An 18,486-nucleotide genomic window follows, 5' to 3' on the forward strand; every position below is an offset into this window, starting at 1 on the left:
GAAAAGAAAAGAAAAGAAAAGAAAAGAAAAGAAAAGAAAAGAAAAGAAAAGAAAAGAAAAGAAAAGAAAAGAAAAGAAAAGAAAAGAAAAGAAAAGAAAAGAAAAGAAAAGAAAAGAAAAGAAAAGAAAAGAAAAGAAAAGAAAAGAAAAGAAAAGAAAAGAAAAGAAAAGAAAAGAAGAAAAGAAAAGAAAAGAGAAAAGGAAAGGAAAGGAAAGGAAAGGAAAGGAAAGGAAAGGAAAGGAAAGGAAAGGAAAGGAAAGGAAAGGAAAGGAAAGGAAAGGAAAGGAAAGGAAAGGAAAGGAAAGGAAAGGAAAGGAAAGGAAAGGAAAGGAAAGGAAAGGAAAGGAAAGGAAAGAAAGGAAAGGAAAGGAAAGGAAAGGAAAGGAAAGGAAAGGAAAGGAAAGGAAAGGAAAGGAAAGGAAAGGAAAGGAAAGGAAAGGAAAGGAAAGGAAAGGAAAGAAGAAAGAAAGAAAGAAAGAAAGAAAGAAAGAAAGAAAGAAAGAAAGAAAGAAAGAAAGAAAGAAAGAAAGAAAGAAGAAAGAAAGAAAGAAAGAAAGAAAGAGAAAGAAGAAAGAATAGACCCCAACAACAATTATGAAGGTAAATCTTCAAAATCTGAGACTGGGGGCAGGGAGGGAAAGGCCTCAGCAAATAAAACTAAATCTAGCGCAGTGTTTTTTCCCTTCACAAAGTGAAACAATCTGTTCCTAAAATAAGGCTTCCTTGGTTTTCTGGCAATTAGTGTCCTGAAGGATTAGCCTACAATTGTCAGCAAGTGTTTGCCTTTCCCAGCCAATGTCACCACAGAAGTCTGTGTTTACCTACAAGGCCCAGGGGATAATTTATAAGCTGCGCTGAGGTCCTGCATTCGCAGAGTAATGTTCCATGCTGCCACCCACCCTCCTGTATGAACTTTCTCCCCATCCAGCTCCTATCCCCTGAAGTCCTGGCATCCAGAGGCAGGACAGATGCACTTTGCAGCCTCTGCATCAGGTACTTGCCCAGTAGTTTATGCTGATGTAGCAAAAAAAAAAAAAGTTATTGAGGTGGACAGCACATCACTAAGCATCTGAAGTTAGATTTCAGAAATTAACCAAATGCAAAGAGTAATTCATTACTGCCCCACAAAACACTTAAGAGGCTGAGATTTTTTCTCCCTTCAAAAGCTACTGCGTACTCTATAATTAAATTATTGTGATCAATGAGATTCAGGTCCAATGCTTAGAGTTTGTTAGAGATGGTGTTTTGTAAACCTCTCCTGCAATTGAGATGTTCCCTTCTCATTTTTAATCTCTACTGCAAGAGGTTTGACCCTGATCTAGCCCTGTTGTAAATCAAGAGCAATTCAGCCAGCATACATCAAAATACAAAAGAGTAAAATTGGTGAAAGTGTTTCATTTCTAAATTAATTTTCTCCTTATGTGTTAGAACTTCAACATGAGAATATTAACCTTGTATTTGTGAGAGTGGGAAGCTATGCTTTAAAGAAAACTCATATGAATCCTTGTCTCGATGGTGAACTGATACTACGCCATATGACAATGAATTCATTATTTAAAAATACTGACAAAAACAAAACAAAACAAAACAAAACAAAACAAAAAACACAACTTAGTCTTCCAAAGCATTTATAAGTGTGACCAGCATTTCTCACAACACAGCCCACCACAGGGTACACAGATCTATTCTCAGATCTTCTTAGGTATTAACAAAACAAGGCTCAGTACACCACTATTAATTAGGGTTGAAGAACATGCATGTTGAAAATGAAACTTTTTCCCTCATGACAACTAAGCCTTTTTCCTGTTGAGAAATTATGGGGAGCTCCTGGAGCTTTGTGGACACCGAATCTGTTTCAGGTCTATACCTGATCACAGTTGTTCACAAGCTGCACCAGGGACCCCACTGCCAGTTACCTGATATTTGAGATCAGCTGCTTCCCTATACCACACTGAATATTGGATGACATGATGTTTATAAAATGCTTCTGCTCAAACCACAAATTGTTTCATCTTCAGAACGAATGATCTCTGAATTCAAACCTCTCTTTAGTTACAAAGTCAGAAGGCTATAGCCACAAAATATTTTGACAGGGACAAAACTCAACTGGACTGAAGAAGTGCAAAGCAGTGGGAAGAGCCCGCTGGCTGGCTGGCATTCAGAGTGCAGCCCACCTTGCTTCCAGTGGCTGGACCCTGCAAGTTGTCCCACTGACGTCAATTTGACCAATTTGAGAATAAGGGGCAATTCACGCTGAGTAATGAACATTGAAAACCTGCAATATTGAAACCTGTCCATCAGTTGTGCTTGTGAACAAGCTTTTAAGTGTCTATCATGAGTAACCTCAATAAGGAATGTTCTTTTGATGGTGTCACTTTGGAACAAAAGCTTGCAACAAATGGCATGTTTTTCTAGCGTGTTCCCTGTAACAATCACACATCCAGGCAGCTACAGTTTGAGACCAAAGGTTGCATGCATTTAGCCAGCCAGAAAGTGCAATAGTCTTTAAGAAACACATTGCCTGGAGTGGATTATTATAAAGATACAGAATTCATAAATAAACAAACCAGATGGGAATAAGTCAGGCTAGGGCATTCATAGCTCCTAGTGCAATGAATCCCTGATCTTGCTCAGTTTTTTTTTGTTGTTTGTTTGTTTTTTGTTTTTTCTACAAATAGCAAATCCAAAAACATTAATGTTGTATCATCAACCATACCAGAGACACCATTTGAGTCCAAAACACCAATACGCAATAGCACAGTTTAAATCAATCAAATATTAACATTTATTTTATTTCTCCACTAGTTAAAGTACAGACTGACTGACCTGATCCGAGTCTTTCACTTGAGTATTTTTCCCTTTTCTGCAACCACAGCTCATGAGCAGTTTTGCATCGCCGATGACTTTTCCCTATAAGAGAGAAGGCAAGAAAAACTTCATCACAGTCTGAATAACCAAAGACCAAGATGTTTTATGATGAGAAGCATGGGAAGAAAGGGCATTAGGAAAACCTGAGGACTCATCCTGCATTGTTGGGAGATGCCCTTCCGTGAGGCAGTAGCTCCCAAGCTGCTAAGGAGACTTCCCCAATCACTACATCAAGGAAGTTGCACAAGGGCAGAAGGAAACTAAGGTGTGTAGAAGAACACATTGAGAATATACACAAACCAGGCTGAAAAAGAACAGGTTATTTTAGCCCAGTATTATGTATGTGTTATCATAAACATACATGAACAGGAACAAATCGATGATGTTCAGGGAGCGCAATTACCAGGCTGTAATGTCTTGAGGCAAAGCACATATACCAGCATTTATGTCCCGCAGATAGTGCTAATTTGCTTCTAGTGTAGCTAGATTTGGCAAAATGCAGGCATACAGGTATGATTTATCCACATTTGGACAACCAGTCCGTATAACTACCAGTAAATCATTACTGTGAATTCAACAGCCCACCCTCCTACAACACTTCTGACTGCTCACGCATCCACAGCATCCATACTGTGCTTTGTCCTGTGGAGATCTCCAGAGAAACAGAGTTCCCGCAGCTTCCCTTTGTCTACAGCCAGCAGTTTGGGAAATAAAGTGAGTCCATCCAGCTCCTTTTCACTGCCAACCCATGAGGCTGGCTGAGCATGGTCTGAGCAGTGGGGTCCTCATGATACCCTGGTTGTTTTCTAGGGATCTTTTGGATCACTTCAGATCTTCACCAAAGGCATTTTGGGGCTTATCAGGAACTGATAAACCTTGATAAAACTCCACAGCAGAAAGGGGCTGGGATTCTAGGTTTGGATACGATGTTGCTGGAGCTCAAACAATAGCACAGCCAATTGAGTCCCCAGTAAACCCATCATATTTACACTCTTTCTGATAGACATGCCCAAGACATCAATTCTTTTTTTCCCCAACTTTTGCTGTCTGCAGCTGAAAAATAAACACTCTCAGTATCTGCTGGGCGTCTGAGGGAGAGTCGCAAGATTTCATCAGGATGAATTTATATGGAAAAGATGACCACAACATTAAAGCAGTTAATGAGTTTAGCCAAGTGGAAGCGCTCTGCCCTAAATGATGGGCACAAAGGGCAAGGGCACAATTAGAAGGAATTGCAGCCATTGCTCAATGTCAGGGTACAGCAGAGAGCTGACCCTCAATGTCAGGAATTACAAACAGGCAGATAAACTTCAGGACACCCTGGGAGGGCCAGGTGTGGTGGGGTCTCTCACTTGCTGACCCCAGCATCCCATAAGCCCCAGAAAGACCAGATAATATGCAAAAGTTATCTTTCCTCCTCTTCTCAAAAAATACACTGAAAAATACAACAAGCAAAAGGCTGTGTCTATACCTTCAGTGATTCAATACTAAGCACCTTAAATTCTAAAAGTGTTCCCAAGAAAGAAACAATTAAACGAAAACTTAAAGCAATTGTATTATTACATTAGAAATGGGAAGCCAAGGTACAGGCAGAGACTTTTTTGTCTAAGCAAAGGATACTTTTTAGACACACAGAGTATCTGAGACAAGTTAGAGACTTGTTAGAGACAACAGGACTGAAAGGAGACCCATACTTTTCCTAAAAGGTGGCTGATAGATGGGCAGGAAACCTTAGGGTGCCTACAGCAGCAACACATACCTGTGTTTAAGTACCAGATCCATACATCACTAGCTGTTGGTCACCTTGTCCCAGTACCCACTGCAAAGTCACTACACAGGAAAAGATTCTCTAGCCCTTTTTATAACCCAACCCAAAGAAAAAGTCTCATTTGTAGACCTTTCTCTGGCTTCTGGGATACACTCTCAACCAGCCCAATTTCATGGCAAACCAATGTTCTTATATAAGGCTGGAGCTATTACCAGCTTTATTTAACAGAGAGAAATCACAAGATGCTGATCACAATCACTTAGGCAATCAAGACCTTAGGGAAATATTAACCCAAAACTTGATAGCATGCTTGGATTTTATTTTTCCTGACAGTACAAGGGGCTTTTCCTGTCCCTAAAAAAGCAAACAAAAACATCATACTGTCTGAATAACCACACCTCCTTCCCTGTCTGCAGATGCACCTCTCTTAATGGGCATCGCCTGAGTTAGCTACTACCTTCACCTTTTTAGGGAAGCCTTTGATGAACAGATGCTTAATTTGGGGATAGGTGCCTAACATTAGGCAGCTAAGTTGAAAGGCAACAAAAAAAAAAGCATATGGACAACATTTGCAGCCAGTCGCAACTCCGTTTAAGAGCAGATGGAGGCCTTGTCATTCAGGGGTTTCCTTGCATACACCCGGCAGTTCAGTGGGGATAGGGAAAGGGGCTTCTGTTTGGATGCTTCTGTCTGGAACCAGATTAGAAGAAAGCATGCTTTCCGCAGCACACGCCTTGTGTTACATTAAACATGCATATGCAACTTCAGCTTTTATTCAGCGATCTGAAACAGAGCCCTCCAGGGAGCTAAGGGTCAGTGAGATTTTGTTTGTTTATTTGTGTGTTATTTTACAGTTTCTAGTGCCCAAAGAGTTTGTCAAGAAATTAAAACACCTCGCTGGGACTATCCTGCTGCGGTCGTTGCCTCCTAATATATCCCTCCCTGCTTCATCCAGCAGCACAGCCCCATGCTTCTGATGCTCACAGGGGAGGGAGAAGAGCTTCATCTCACCAGGTGCTACAGACATTCGCTCTTAATTTATGGAGCATCATTTCCACGTTCCATGGCCTTTTAATAACAGGACTGGGGAGGAGCACAATGATCTTGAAAGTTCACAGATGTATTGCCACTCAGCGTTCCTCTGCTGCTTGCTCTTGGTGGGATGTGTGGAAACAGGTAGACACAATAACTGCTAGAGGAGGAGCTCATTTTGGCTTCTGGTGGCTCCCAATTTTTATCAGACATCTCATTCTGAAGGCAAGGAGATTTGAGCACAGAAGAGGAGAGCATGTAGGTCCGATTATCCCACCTCCTATAGCCCTGCCATGGGGAGGTCCCTCTGGCTTCACCTTCCTTTCTTGCACCACTCCAGCAGTTAGACAAAGTTTGCAGGGGAAAAAAAGGGGAAATAATAATAATAATATGGTTAATTTTCTCAGTTTCACAGGTGATAGGAACTGGTCTCTCACCAGCTTTAACAACCTGTGGTCGAGACACACCAAAGTGCATCTCCCAGATTTGAAAGGAGGGCCGGTCACATCTCGCTTCACACCAGTGGCCCGGCAGCACACGTGGCTCCCAGCACTGCCAGTCCCGTTTAAAGGAGGCAGACGTGACGCACAGGAATTCGGCAGGGCTCTGCAGAGCTGCCAGGCTCTGTGCTAGGGGAGAGCTGGCTGGGATTCATGGGAGGATCACGAAGCCTCATTAAAGAAAAATAAAAGGAAAGGAGGAGCAAAATTTTGTCACTGAAAGCATTTAACTTCCCGTTGGCATTCAGCTGTCCCCAGACAATGAGATTGGCTTCACTTGGTGGCAAGCACCCAGCTCACGTGCTCCAAGCCCCATGACATGAGTGCTCAAAGCTGTCCCCTCTGAGAGGTGTCAAAATCATCCAAAGAGGGTTTTACACATCCCAGGGTTCAATGAGCTCTATTAGGGTCATTCTCCCCACTCTCTCAAGTCTGAGGCCAAAGGGGTGAGCCCAGATCAGCAGCATCGTGCCACTTGCCTTGCAGCCACCAGCAAGCCTGCCTGGGCATTACAACTATCGGGGCTCTACTTTCTTGGTTCACATCAGATTTTGATGTATTTGAGCAAAGGCCATTGAAAATACTGGCAGCAGCCTCACCCCCAAGGCACTGGCGCAGCCCTTCTCTTGCACCTCCAAAGACCTCTGAGCAACAAAGCTGTGAATCCTGCCAGAGTGGGATTGTGCCAGCAGCTGCCGAGGTCCAGCTTGCACAGAATCGCCTTTAAATGCCCGCAGCTCTGCTCCTGCCTCAGCAGTGAGGGCCAGGAACATGCAGCCGTACCTCATGCTGCCCTGGAATTATATGGGGTAAGGGCTCCTCCATCTCTCTGGCTTTGCAATGCCCTCAGAACATCCCACAGATGAAAATAGGATGTACAGCAAATGTCACTCAGACTTGGGCCCTGGAAACCTGTGGAAGGACAAAGCATCCAACATGGACTTTCTTTTAGTCTTCCTGTTGCAGCAGCCTTGCTTTTCACAGAGAACCATCTTTCTGAGCACTCTTGGCAGAGCTGACCTCAGCAGCACTTAAGAGACTTGTGCTACAAGCATGGCTCTCCAGCAAGATACTGTGAGAACCAAAGTTGTGTTTTTGCAGTAGAGAACTAATTTTCTGTATTCCAAGGTAGTTGTATAGTCATAATAAGGAGAAATGCTAGGTAGGTAAGTGGACGGTAGAAGGCCTCACTGTTCCAAAACAAGGTAGAAACTTGAGAAAAACAGGATGAACAGTGTGAGAACAGTAAAACAAGGATCACAAGTTCTCAAAACATAAGAAAGGAGAAATTAAAGGGTTACAAAAAAGAAAAATTGTACATATATGGTATAGCAGAGCGTCGAGTAGCTTGCCAACCTGTAGTACTCGGCCAATGAGGAAACAGGGGAGGTGATCAGGCATCGGGTAATAGGGAATAAAAGGTTATGATTTGTTTACTAAAATGTGCTCCTAATTGACAGGATGCCCGCCATTGCAATCGCGAATAAAGTAGCTTCACAGAAGGTTCTGTCTGAGGAAAATTATTTGAGATTTTTCTCACAATTTGGGGGCTTGTCTGGGAACTTGTCACCTGCCAAAGATTTCTTGCCACCACAGACAGGAAGGTGCACCCCGCTGGTTTTGGTGGTCCCATCAGGGGTGGTGGGTTGTCTCGGTATGGCCGGCAAAGGACCGAGACTGATAATTTGAAGACAGGCTCTGTGAAGCTCTGGGGAGAAGGGAGGCCAGCACAAACATATGCAGGCACAGCCCACATATAGTCCAGCCCAGATCGGGAACAGGCACTGGGATTACTGCTGATAACCTGGACCAGGAAGCCATGCACGGACCGAGGGAAGGGAAACTTTACCGTACCTTGCCTCGGGTTGGGTTCAGGGAGACCCTGGTGTGAATGAGTCTGAGTGTGAATGAGACGCACTTTTAGTGCGGAGTGAGTGTGGAGTCCTAATCCGTGAGGCTCGGCGGTCTTGTGAGGGGATGAACAAAGTCCTCTCCGCTGGAGAGGGACGAAGCGAAAGAGAAAGGGGAAGAGTGAAAGAGAGTCTCAAGAGTTTGGGCCCTTACGTGTACGGTACCCCGAGCACAGTGAAGTGACGTGCTCAGCAGTACATCCCACCTCTGTCCTAATCTTAGGTGAAGGTGTGTGGATGGTAAAGTCCACAGCAGCATGTCGGGAAGAGCTGGGGATTAAGGGTCCAAGAGTCAGCAGTGTGGGGTTCGGGACCCCGGGATTGTGCCTAAAGATAGCCCTTTGGAGAGAATGCTAAGGATGTGGCAAAACAACTCTAAAACTAGGGAAGAAGAGCTAAATACATGTATATATTTATATATATATATATTTTTTTTTTACAAAAAGGTTAAATATTGTGTAATTGTCTGCTGTCCCTGGAGAAGTTGTGCAGGGGAGTGCGGACCAGCAGGAGCAGAGGCTGGGGGGTCCTGGTGGGGCCTGGGGCCATGCAGGGCCGACGAAGGGCCAGTGCCACTCCCCCCTTACTGGCAGAGAGGCTGGGAGTTTTAAGAAGGAAATTGAAGTCTTTAATTGAGGGCCTAGCAGAACAGTCAAATCCGTTTCTATGGCCTAATTTGTATTCCTGGGGGGGGGTTAAATGTCAGTCTTGAGTATGTTATTCCCTGGAGAAGAATGTTTAGGAGAGGAATGATTTGCCAGGCAGCTATGCAAGAATGGGAAAAAACTAGCAGCCCTCCCCAGACCAAGAGGAATTCTGATAGAGCAGAAATATCCACTTACCCGACTGAAACAATAACAACCCACAACACAGAAATCATATGAGAGACTTGGGGTCAGAATTAGAAAGTAGTCGGGGATGAATCCTGAGGACCCGGTAGCCCAAGGGCTCTTGAAAGTTCATTTTGTGATTAAAGCCTGGCCAGATATACAGGAAAAGCTCCAGAAGGTGGGAGGATGGAGTGACCAGTGCGGGTTGCATGAAGGTGTATGCCAGGAGGGGAGACGAGAAGGAAAAGCAGAGAGGGAAACAAATGGTATTCACAGCGTACTGGGTAATGAGGCAGAGGGGTAGACAGAGGGACTTTTGGAAGGAGTCAGGCCCTGGATGGAAAGAAGAAGAGAGACGGAGGAATAGCAGACAAGCAAAGCCACCTGTGCTGCCGCCTAAATCCTAACAGGGACAGGCTTTGAAAAGATGTTTAAGTGTGGCCAGGCTGCCTACTTCAAATAGGAGTATCCAGAGTAGGAGAAGGAGGAGAGATTGCTGTTATCAATTCAGAATAGGGGAGTGAGGGCTTCTCAGAAAGCTAGTTCCCTGCTAATGGAAAAAGTGTACCTCAGGGGTTCCTCAAGTGTACCTCGATAGGGATCACTCTACAATTATCATTCCAGGCAAAACAGACTTAGCATAGGAAAATTCATAAAATGTATTACATATTGCTAACGGGCTGCAGTGGTGAGAAACAGAGAAACAAGCTGGGGACACCTTCCCCCATCCACTCTCTTCCACCTCTTCTCTGCCCTGAGTGGCACGGGGCTGGGGGGAGCCATGAGCGGGGGCTGCACTCAGTCTGTGGAGCTTCATTTCCACTGCTCCTTCATGGTCACTCTCCCCTCTGCTCTGTTGTGGGGTGCCGACCTTCCTGGGCTGGTCCTGGATAGACTGCAGCATGGAGATCTGCTCTGCTGTGGTACACCATGGGCTGTGGGGGTCTGCTTTCCCCACCAGGGGCCTCTCTGTGGGCCATGGGGGAGCTTCGGCTCCAGCACCTGGAGCACCTCTGCGCTGCACTCCCCCTCCTCTGCACTGACCTTGGTGTCTGCTGGGAGGTTTCTCCCTCCTCACTCTCCCAGCTGCTGTTGTGCAGCCCTTTTTTTTTCCTTTTCTTGGGTGTGCTCTCATAGAGATTTAAACTGCATTGCTCACGGCTTGGCTCTGGGCCCTTTTGGAGCCAGCTGAAACTGGCCCTTATCTAACATGGGGATGCTGCTGGATTCTTCTCACAGGGGCTACCACTGCAGCCTCCTCAAACAACCAGAACCTTGCCATGTGAACCCAATACACCAAGGCAGCTAGGTCATTCCTGGCCTGTAAAGTATCAGGGATTAAATTAACTAATGAAACCCTAGATGTGATGGGGGTAGAAGGGACTGGGATAACAGTGCCACTTTTTTGGGGACACCAAGCTGAGGCTAGGGATAGAATGGTCACTGGGCAATTATTGTATGCACCCGAGGCAGAGACTAACTTGTTGGGAAAGGATTTGAGAATGAAACTGGGCATTCAAATAATAAATTTTTAGGCTGGAATAATGGTGTTACTAATGAGGTGCTCTCAGACCCTGAGAGCAAAGATACATTCACCTCTGACTGGAAAGACCCTCAAATGGGGCGGAAGCAGCAATACAGGTGGACACTTTTACCTCAGGGGTTTACAGGGCCACCAATTTATTTGGGCAAGTTCTAGAACAAATTTTGGAGTAATACCAACCTCCAAAGGAGGTGTTACTGTTACAGCATGTGGATGATCTTTTATTGTTAGGACAGAAGAAAACAGTTGACAAGGAAGCCACTAACAAGCTATTCGACTTTCTGGAAAAATATGGCATGAAAGTATTGGAAAATAAATTATAATACGTAGAAGGAGAAGTCAAGTATTTAGGGCTTCTGGTGTCTGTGGGGGAACAAAGAATAAATCCAGAGAGGATTCAGGGAAGTGTTGAGCTACCCCTACCCAAAACTGAAAAGTATCAAAAGTTTTAAGAGGAGATTGGGAGCTGATGCGAACATCTGATGTGACGGATGCGGGATGGACTGTTCCAAGTGCTCCTGACTACCAAGACGGCAGTAAGAACAGCTGAGAAAGGGTGAACTCATAGCTGGGTAAAACCATCAGTTAACCCTGACACCAGAGAGACTGCATTAACAAAGAATTTAAAGGTTAAAACTGTTAAAACTATCTATTGTAAACCTTTATCTTCTCCTTAGAAGAATTCTTACTGAATTAATGAGTAAAAGGAATTGAATTACACAGAATAGGAGTGTTTCTAGGGAACACTCTGGAAGTGGGAGAAAAAGAAAGGAGGATATTTAATCCCTAGCAGAAGAACCCTTATTAATTTGTGATTTCTATTGTTTTTCTTAATTGTTATTTCTTAATCATTATAGGGGTGTATATATACATAGAAATGATGTATTTTAAGTTTATCTTAGTCATACCTATTCTCAATGGATTAGTGATAGGATGGAGGGAAAAGTCAGCATTTCCAATTAATCCAGAATTTCTCTTGAGTTCTATCTCAAAATAATTGTTGGATTTGCACCCAGATGCCTAGAAAGACTGAAGAGGCCTTGTCCCTGATTGCTATTTCCAGCAGCAACTGTGTCTGGATTCTCTAGATTTCTAAAAATGACAGATCGTACTCAGTCCTGGGAAGAAATAGATTTTGAAGTTGAGTTCCCTACACATAATCCTGGCTACAATATACTGTGTTATCAAAGGTGCCTTTTAAACAACAATGATAGAAACTCAGGGGGCAGTAGTACTGACCCTGGGTGTGGAAATATCCATGATATAGGGAATAATCCATACTGTACTGAATATGATAGCCACGGGAATGCTAATATACATAATGCACACCAGATACAACACGAGAATCCTGTAACTGGATGGCCTGTCCCAAATGGCAAGGAGTGGTACTGGCTATGTGGCAATAAAGCCAGGAAGGTGTTGCCCCGAGGATGGAAGGGAGCTTGCACCCTGGAGGCAATAATTCCAAATGTAACTATTACTGAAGACCCACAAAGCCAAAGCCCCCTTGAGACCACACACAGAATTAAGCGGACTCCAGATAATCCTCTAGTGAATTTCTCTAGCATTTTACAGCATTTTGCAAGGTGGTTTTTACCTTGGTTAGGGGTGAGTGAATTAGAAAACGCTATTGTAAATATATGGAAGAACTAGAATATAATTTTGATAAGTTTGCAAAAATAGTACTCTAGAATCAAATAATATTAGATTTATTAATAACCTCATAAGGAGGAATGTGCACTGTAATTAATACTAGCTGCTGTATATATGTAGGTCAAACGGGATGAATTTGACTGATCTAAAAATAATTGGAGAAAAAAGAAAAAAAGAAAAAAACAAGATCCTACATAGATTAGCTCAAGATGACACTTCCTGGGGATTTAGAAACTTTTGGGAGAAATTAATTTTGTAGTTACTTGAATAGAATTGTCTCAAACAACCATTTGTTGGTATTGTAACAATAATGACCTTATATATCTGTCATCCCCTGTGATATCTGAAGAAGAATATTGCACCTTAATGTTGGAAAAACTCAAGAGCGTGGTATGCGAAGAGATGCAAAAAAACAACACACAATAGGAGTAAGAAAATAAGAGGGGGTAAGGGGGGAATTGTGGAAAAAAAAAAAAAAAGAGTTGTGTTTTTGCAGTAGAGAACTAATTTTCTGTATTCCAAGGTAGTTGTGTAGTCATAATGAGGAGAAATGCTAGGTAGGTAAGTGGACAGTAGAAGGCCTCACTGTTCCAAAACAAGGTAGAAGCTTGAGGAAAACAGGATGAGCAGTGTGAGAACAGTAAAACAAAGATCACAAGTTCTCAAAACATAAGAAAGGAGAAATTAAAGGGTTACAAAAAATAAATTGTACGTATATGGTATAGAGGAGCCTCGAGAAGCTTATGAACCTGTAGTACCTGATCACGTCCCATTTCCTCATTGGAAACAGGGAAGGTGATCAGGCGTTGGGTAATAGGGAATAAAAGGTTATGATTTGTTTACTAAAATGCGTTCCTAATTGCCAGGACGCCCGCCATTGCAATCGCGAATAAAGTAGCTTCACAGAAGGTCCTGTCTGAACAAAATTATTTGAGATTTTTCTCACTATACCCACATGCTTTTTTGTGCATGCTTAGGGATGACAATTATGTAAGGGAGGTGATGACATCCTTCCCCATCCACCCAAAATATCCCAGCATTTCCAGCCCAGGAGAGAGCCTTTGTGGCCACCTTTGCTGTCACTTGGCACAAGGCAGGGCACGCAATGCATCCTGCAGTGGTGCTGCTGAGCTCCGTGGCTACTTTTCAATTGATATCACTGCTGTTTTGCACTACTTTTTCCTACTAAGTAACAAGGCCTGGGGGACATGGTGATTTTATTTTTTCCAGAGCCAAAGTTCACTCCTTCACCAAGAAGAAAATGCAAATAGCCCAGTGGTGGACCTTTAAGGAAAAAAAAAAAAAAGAAGGGGAGGGTGCATGCATAAGTGACATTCAAAAGAACAACATATTAAGCATTTAAGGTTTTTACACTGTTCTACAAGTGTGACGAAAAGTCTTGAGGAAACCATGCCCAAGAGCCCACAGAGGAACGCAGTAGAGTGGGAGAGCAAAATTGGAGAATGGAGGAAAATGGGAACTGAATCCAAGGTGGAGGCAAGCAGCAGTACAACAGACAGCTGGTGTTTGGGTGGTGGTAAATCACCCTGAAATGAGCCTCTTCCCTCAGCTCAATGAGGCCTAAACAACAAAGGAAGGCACAGCTTGCAGCCGGACAGCCTGCTAGCCAACCACAGACACACATGACAGCTTCATTCAGGAGCCTGGAGTCAATACAAAAGCTTCGAAATCAATCCGACATCCTGCGACCTCAAACAATGCACCAAATCTTCTCAGAATTGGAGCCCCAAATGAGGGGGAGCAGCATTCAAGGGAGATCAAACCGCAGGGCTGGCATTGAAAGGAACTAAAAAGGAGAAGAATGTTCCCAGTTTATTAATGGTGGGGTCTGGCCGGCTGCATCCCAGCCGCCATAGGTTACGTTCATTAAAGGGCAGCGCTTTGCACGCATTATGCAGAGAGCCCAGCCACTATGTGTGCCTGTGTGCACGAGCGTGCCCCTCACTTTCGAGAGATCAGGATGTGCCTTTCTGCTTAGCACTGTTGTCTTCATCAGAAATTCCTCCTGTGTGAACCACAAATGTGGGTTTTTCCCACTTGAGCAACTGTATGGGTACAGACGCGCGCACGCCCTCGCACAGACGCACGCTCGCTCTCAGCCTTGAGCCTGAAAAGCATAAAAGAACACAGGCAGGCTCTTTCCAAGGAAGAAAAAAAAAAAAAAAAAGAAAAAAAAAAAGCCTAGCTTTTCCCATCTAAGCAATCGCCCTTCCCTCCTGGCCATGCTTTTGGCTCTCACAATCTACTACAAAAGTCTGAAGAATTACACGATGGTTGCCACTGCAGACAGAGTTGATTGCTCCATAAACACTTGCACACACCTATGAGACTTAAAGATATGGTCCCACACCACAGCAAAGACCCAAATAACAGAAATAGGAAAAAGAAGGGCTTCAGTCCCATAGGCTGCCTCCTCCGGATGCCATTAGCCCCTCTGGGGTAATTTCACCTGCAGCATCTGTCTTACAGCACCACATACAACTGGCACCCTTCCCCCATGCATGTGGCACCACCAACAAAAAGGCCAAGCAAATCCTTTTTATCAGCTTCCCTTTGAAGGCAGGTGGAGAAGTAGAATATAGACACACTGACAAAAAAAAGAAAAGGATAAATACCATTTGCAGAAAGTACTGTTTGGATTTGCCTGTCCTAATTATCTTCTTTTCAGCTGCCACATATTTGAAAGAGTCAAACCTTGCAAGTTTTCTCCTCCTCAGCTGCAGAGCCCAAGACGGAGCACTTGCATTAAGAGGTCAGACTTGAAAAACGCTCCTTTTTTTGTGCTGAAATGGGAGTAGACGAAGAGAAAGGGTTGAATTTTTCAAAGCTGTCTACAGATTTTGATGCATATTTCCCATGTGTTTTCACTAAAGATGTGTCAAAGTCCAATCAATTTTGCATTTATAGTGTCACACTGATCTCATATTCAGAATAGATATGGCTGTAGAAGCTAGTAATCTCTATCAGATCAGGAGAAACTTAGGTGTACTGAAACTGAAAACAACAATAAATGTTCCCTAGGACCTGATTTCAACACATTTTTTCCTCAAAAGATGGAAAACTTAGTACTAAGGCTCCACAAACAAACAAACAAACAAAAACACTAAGAGAAGATGAGGTGATATTCAAACCCCTTCAAACCCCACACAGGAAGACTGGAGAGGTCCCCACCTGGTTTATCAACAGTAAAACAAAAAGCCTCTCCATTATCATTCATAGAAAGAGGGAAACTGCAGCCAGCTTGGGCAGGTGCCCAATGATGCGGTAGCTGAGAGGTAGGAAAGGATGGAGGGCTGCAGCAATTTGTATCAATGCTGAAAGAACAGAGTCTGCAGGGATCAGATGGAGAAAGATTCAAGGTTAAGTTTGATGGTGAGATAATAAGGCTAAAGTCTTTCATTCTCAAATGTGTTTTTCTTCTCTTTGAAATAGCCATTTTAGTTTCATCTATCCAGTGAGTGAAAATTTAAGTTCTTCAAATTCAGGAAAGCCAAGCTCTTATTTGGATGATTTCTTTCTTTTTGTCTTCCTTGCCTGCTTTAAACTCTGCTATTTGAATAATTTAACAATCTGTCTTAAATATTTCACTAATAAATCATAGGCTGGTGTTTCAATTCATGTTACAACTAATCAGTGGAGGAATGCCTGAGCTGGAAGTTAAAATTCTGCTCCACCGATTTGGTGATGCATAATCACTTCTCCACAGTCTCTCCAGCAAATAAAAACTTCTCTGCAGAATTAATGTCCTATAAGAAGTTCTTTGTGCAGGTGTAAAGCACAACCGTGATTCAGGGCTGTCTATTCTGCCAACAGGGCTTGATATTTCCAGACCTAATTGGTTTGTAGGGGTTTCCAACCCTGCCAATGACAAGCACGGAGCTCATGGCTGAATCCCATTCATGGGCGTGCAGAGCCAGGGTCCCACTCCACCACTAAGGATGCTGCCAGGACAGTTTTCAGAGATGGAAGCAGGCACCAAGGAATCCCAAACTTCACTGAGCATCAACAGGAATAAAGCTTTGAGTTCCCAAACACACTTGGCAACTACATCTCAATGCACTTTTGATGTAAAAATAACACACTTATAAAAAATAAGAAAAATCAACCACTCCATCTCCAAAACTCCCAATTATCAAAATGAAGCCAGTAAGCCTTGCACAAACACAAATTAGTGCAATTAAGTCTAATTTTGTCCCTAAATCACTGAGACACATTCAGGGCAAGAACCACTGTGGTGGCCCTCAGCAAAACCCAAACCTGTGTGAATAGATAGCAAGAAGTTCATAGCTGACATTTTGACTTCAAAAAGTAAAACAGGATAAAATGAACACCAAGAAAGGAGGAGAAGGGAACAGCTGTAGGATACATCACTACTAAGCTGCCTTTTATTTTTTTTGTGCGTGTCAGTTTACTTGGTTTTGTAATAAAACCCACAAAGCAATGCCTTTACCCCCAGAGAAGCCCACAGTGATGTGCCATCAATACCCACGGCAGTGTATGAGCACAATGCACCCGCAGAAGCAGAGGCACGTGCACTCCTGCAATCCTACATAAACAGATGCACAAATAAAAGCCACCATGGGCAATGTGACTCCTCTCCTGCAGCTGGGAGGACTTCTCCCCATCCTACCTCCCAGCGGCAGTGAGCTTGCCTGTGGGAGTGCGGCGAGGTGGAAATTGGAGCTACTTCCTCCTCTTCATTTGAGGACAGACATCTCCATCTTTCCTCCCTGTCTGCAGCTGACAAGCTTCCTAGACAAGCTGACATGGAAACAGCTAATTTACAGCTTTGTATCAGGAATGTGGCCAGGGCTTCGGTCCTCTGCACCCCAACTCCCTCAGCTGGGCTGCTTCATCCCCAAAAGGGTCGCCCCTTCCTCCTGCCCCTCTCCTCCCACTCCTCCTCGTCTCCTGCTTTTGTAACTTATCTCCCTGCAAGCGACTTCCCAACAGGAGCTGAAATTAAACAGGCTGCCCATATGCCATGGCTCACTTGTTGTCTGTTCCCCTCATTGCCATCTGGCCTATTTGCTCAGCCAAGGGGGGGAGGGGGGTAGGAAAAAAAAAGTGTAGGGGGTGTAGTGGGGAAGAAGAAGAGGGATAAAGCCAGACACAATGAGGACGAGGAGGGAGGTGATGATGCTGTCTCTCACATCTGCTCCTTGGCCAGACTCCCAGATAGATCAGTAATGGAGAGCAGCAGAACCAGCGACAATTAACCCAAACACACTCCTGTTTATTTAACCTGTTCAGAGGGATCAGCTCATGTGCTGCTCCCCTGGCAAGGAGGCACCGCGCTCCAGCAAGGAGCTTCCCACTGAGAAACCCCAGCCAGAGAAGGAAAATGGAGGGCTTCTCTCCAGACCCAGGCTGGAGAAGAAGAAAAAAGAAAGAAAAAACTCTGCAGAATACAATGTGTTGAGTTTTTCCTTAACTTTCCAAATCACTTTTTATTTTTTTTTCCAATAAAGCAACAGAAGCAGATAAGAAAGGATGTAGCTGGGTGTGGGGGGAGTTGCAGGTTTGCCCTGGTTTTGATCCATTCTACTTTCTAAAGCTATTGACCCTGCAAAATCAGTAGGGCAAAAAAAGAAAAAAAAAAAAGGAAAAAAAAAAAAAGATCCTGAAACACCCAGTTATTTCCACATTGCTTTCCTAAACACACACAAGTTTCAAACCTTGCAAATTGTTGAGTGCAGAGATTACTTTGGAAGGAAAAAGAAAAGATAGAAGCTCAAGAAACTGTATGGCCAATCATCAAAGATTTGTGCCAGGCTCAGGAGAAAGTCTGGGAGCAAAGCTGTGGGAGTAACAGAAATTTCATGTTTTCCAAGCAGAAATGACAACCTCGAGATTAAAAAAGACAAAATTTAACTTGGAAAATAATTAAAAAAAAAAACTGCAAAGCTATTTTCTGAAAAGGTAGTAAAAAAACTGCATTTGCAGCCCCTTTTACTGCTTATTTTTCTTAATTTGCAATGACACATTGCTTACACTTGAAAAGGCTGGTGCATGTGGTGATAAGGAATTTAATTGCATTCCAGTCCTTTTACCCAGTTGCACGTGTATTTACCTACAAGAAACAGAAGCAGAATTCAACTTGTGTTTGTCTGCAGAGTGCAAACTGCGGGTAGTAGAGAAGCATGTGTGCAAAAACATGTGCCTCTCACTGAGATAGGTATCAAAAGTCATACGCTTGGTTCATCTCAAGGCAGGCACCACTGAGCCATGAGATGATGATAATTACCATTAGAGCTCCATGAGATCATGGTGGGGAAGCCCCTCTGGGGAGAGGCAGCAGGGAGGAAGCGCAGACCTCCTCTTCCAGAGGCAGCAGGGTTTGCGTGCGGGCACAGAGAA

The 18,486-nt window shown here is 43.7% G+C and overlaps 1 protein-coding gene across 2 annotated transcripts in view; it reads right to left on the reverse strand.

The window, feature by feature from the left end:
* Positions 1 to 18,486, reverse strand: part of SETBP1 (SET binding protein 1) — a 268,787-nt gene that overhangs the window by 208,971 nt on the left and 41,330 nt on the right. For both annotated transcript variants that reach the window (XM_082783099.1, XM_082783100.1), the window contains one exon: positions 2,828 to 2,911. In XM_082783099.1, the coding sequence (XP_082639225.1) occupies positions 2,828 to 2,911 (84 nt within the window). The remainder of the gene's footprint in view (positions 1 to 2,827; positions 2,912 to 18,486) is intronic.

This window comes from Aythya marila (genome assembly GCF_965140915.1).
Source record: "Aythya marila genome assembly, chromosome: Z".
NCBI lineage: Eukaryota > Metazoa > Chordata > Aves > Anseriformes > Anatidae > Aythya > Aythya marila.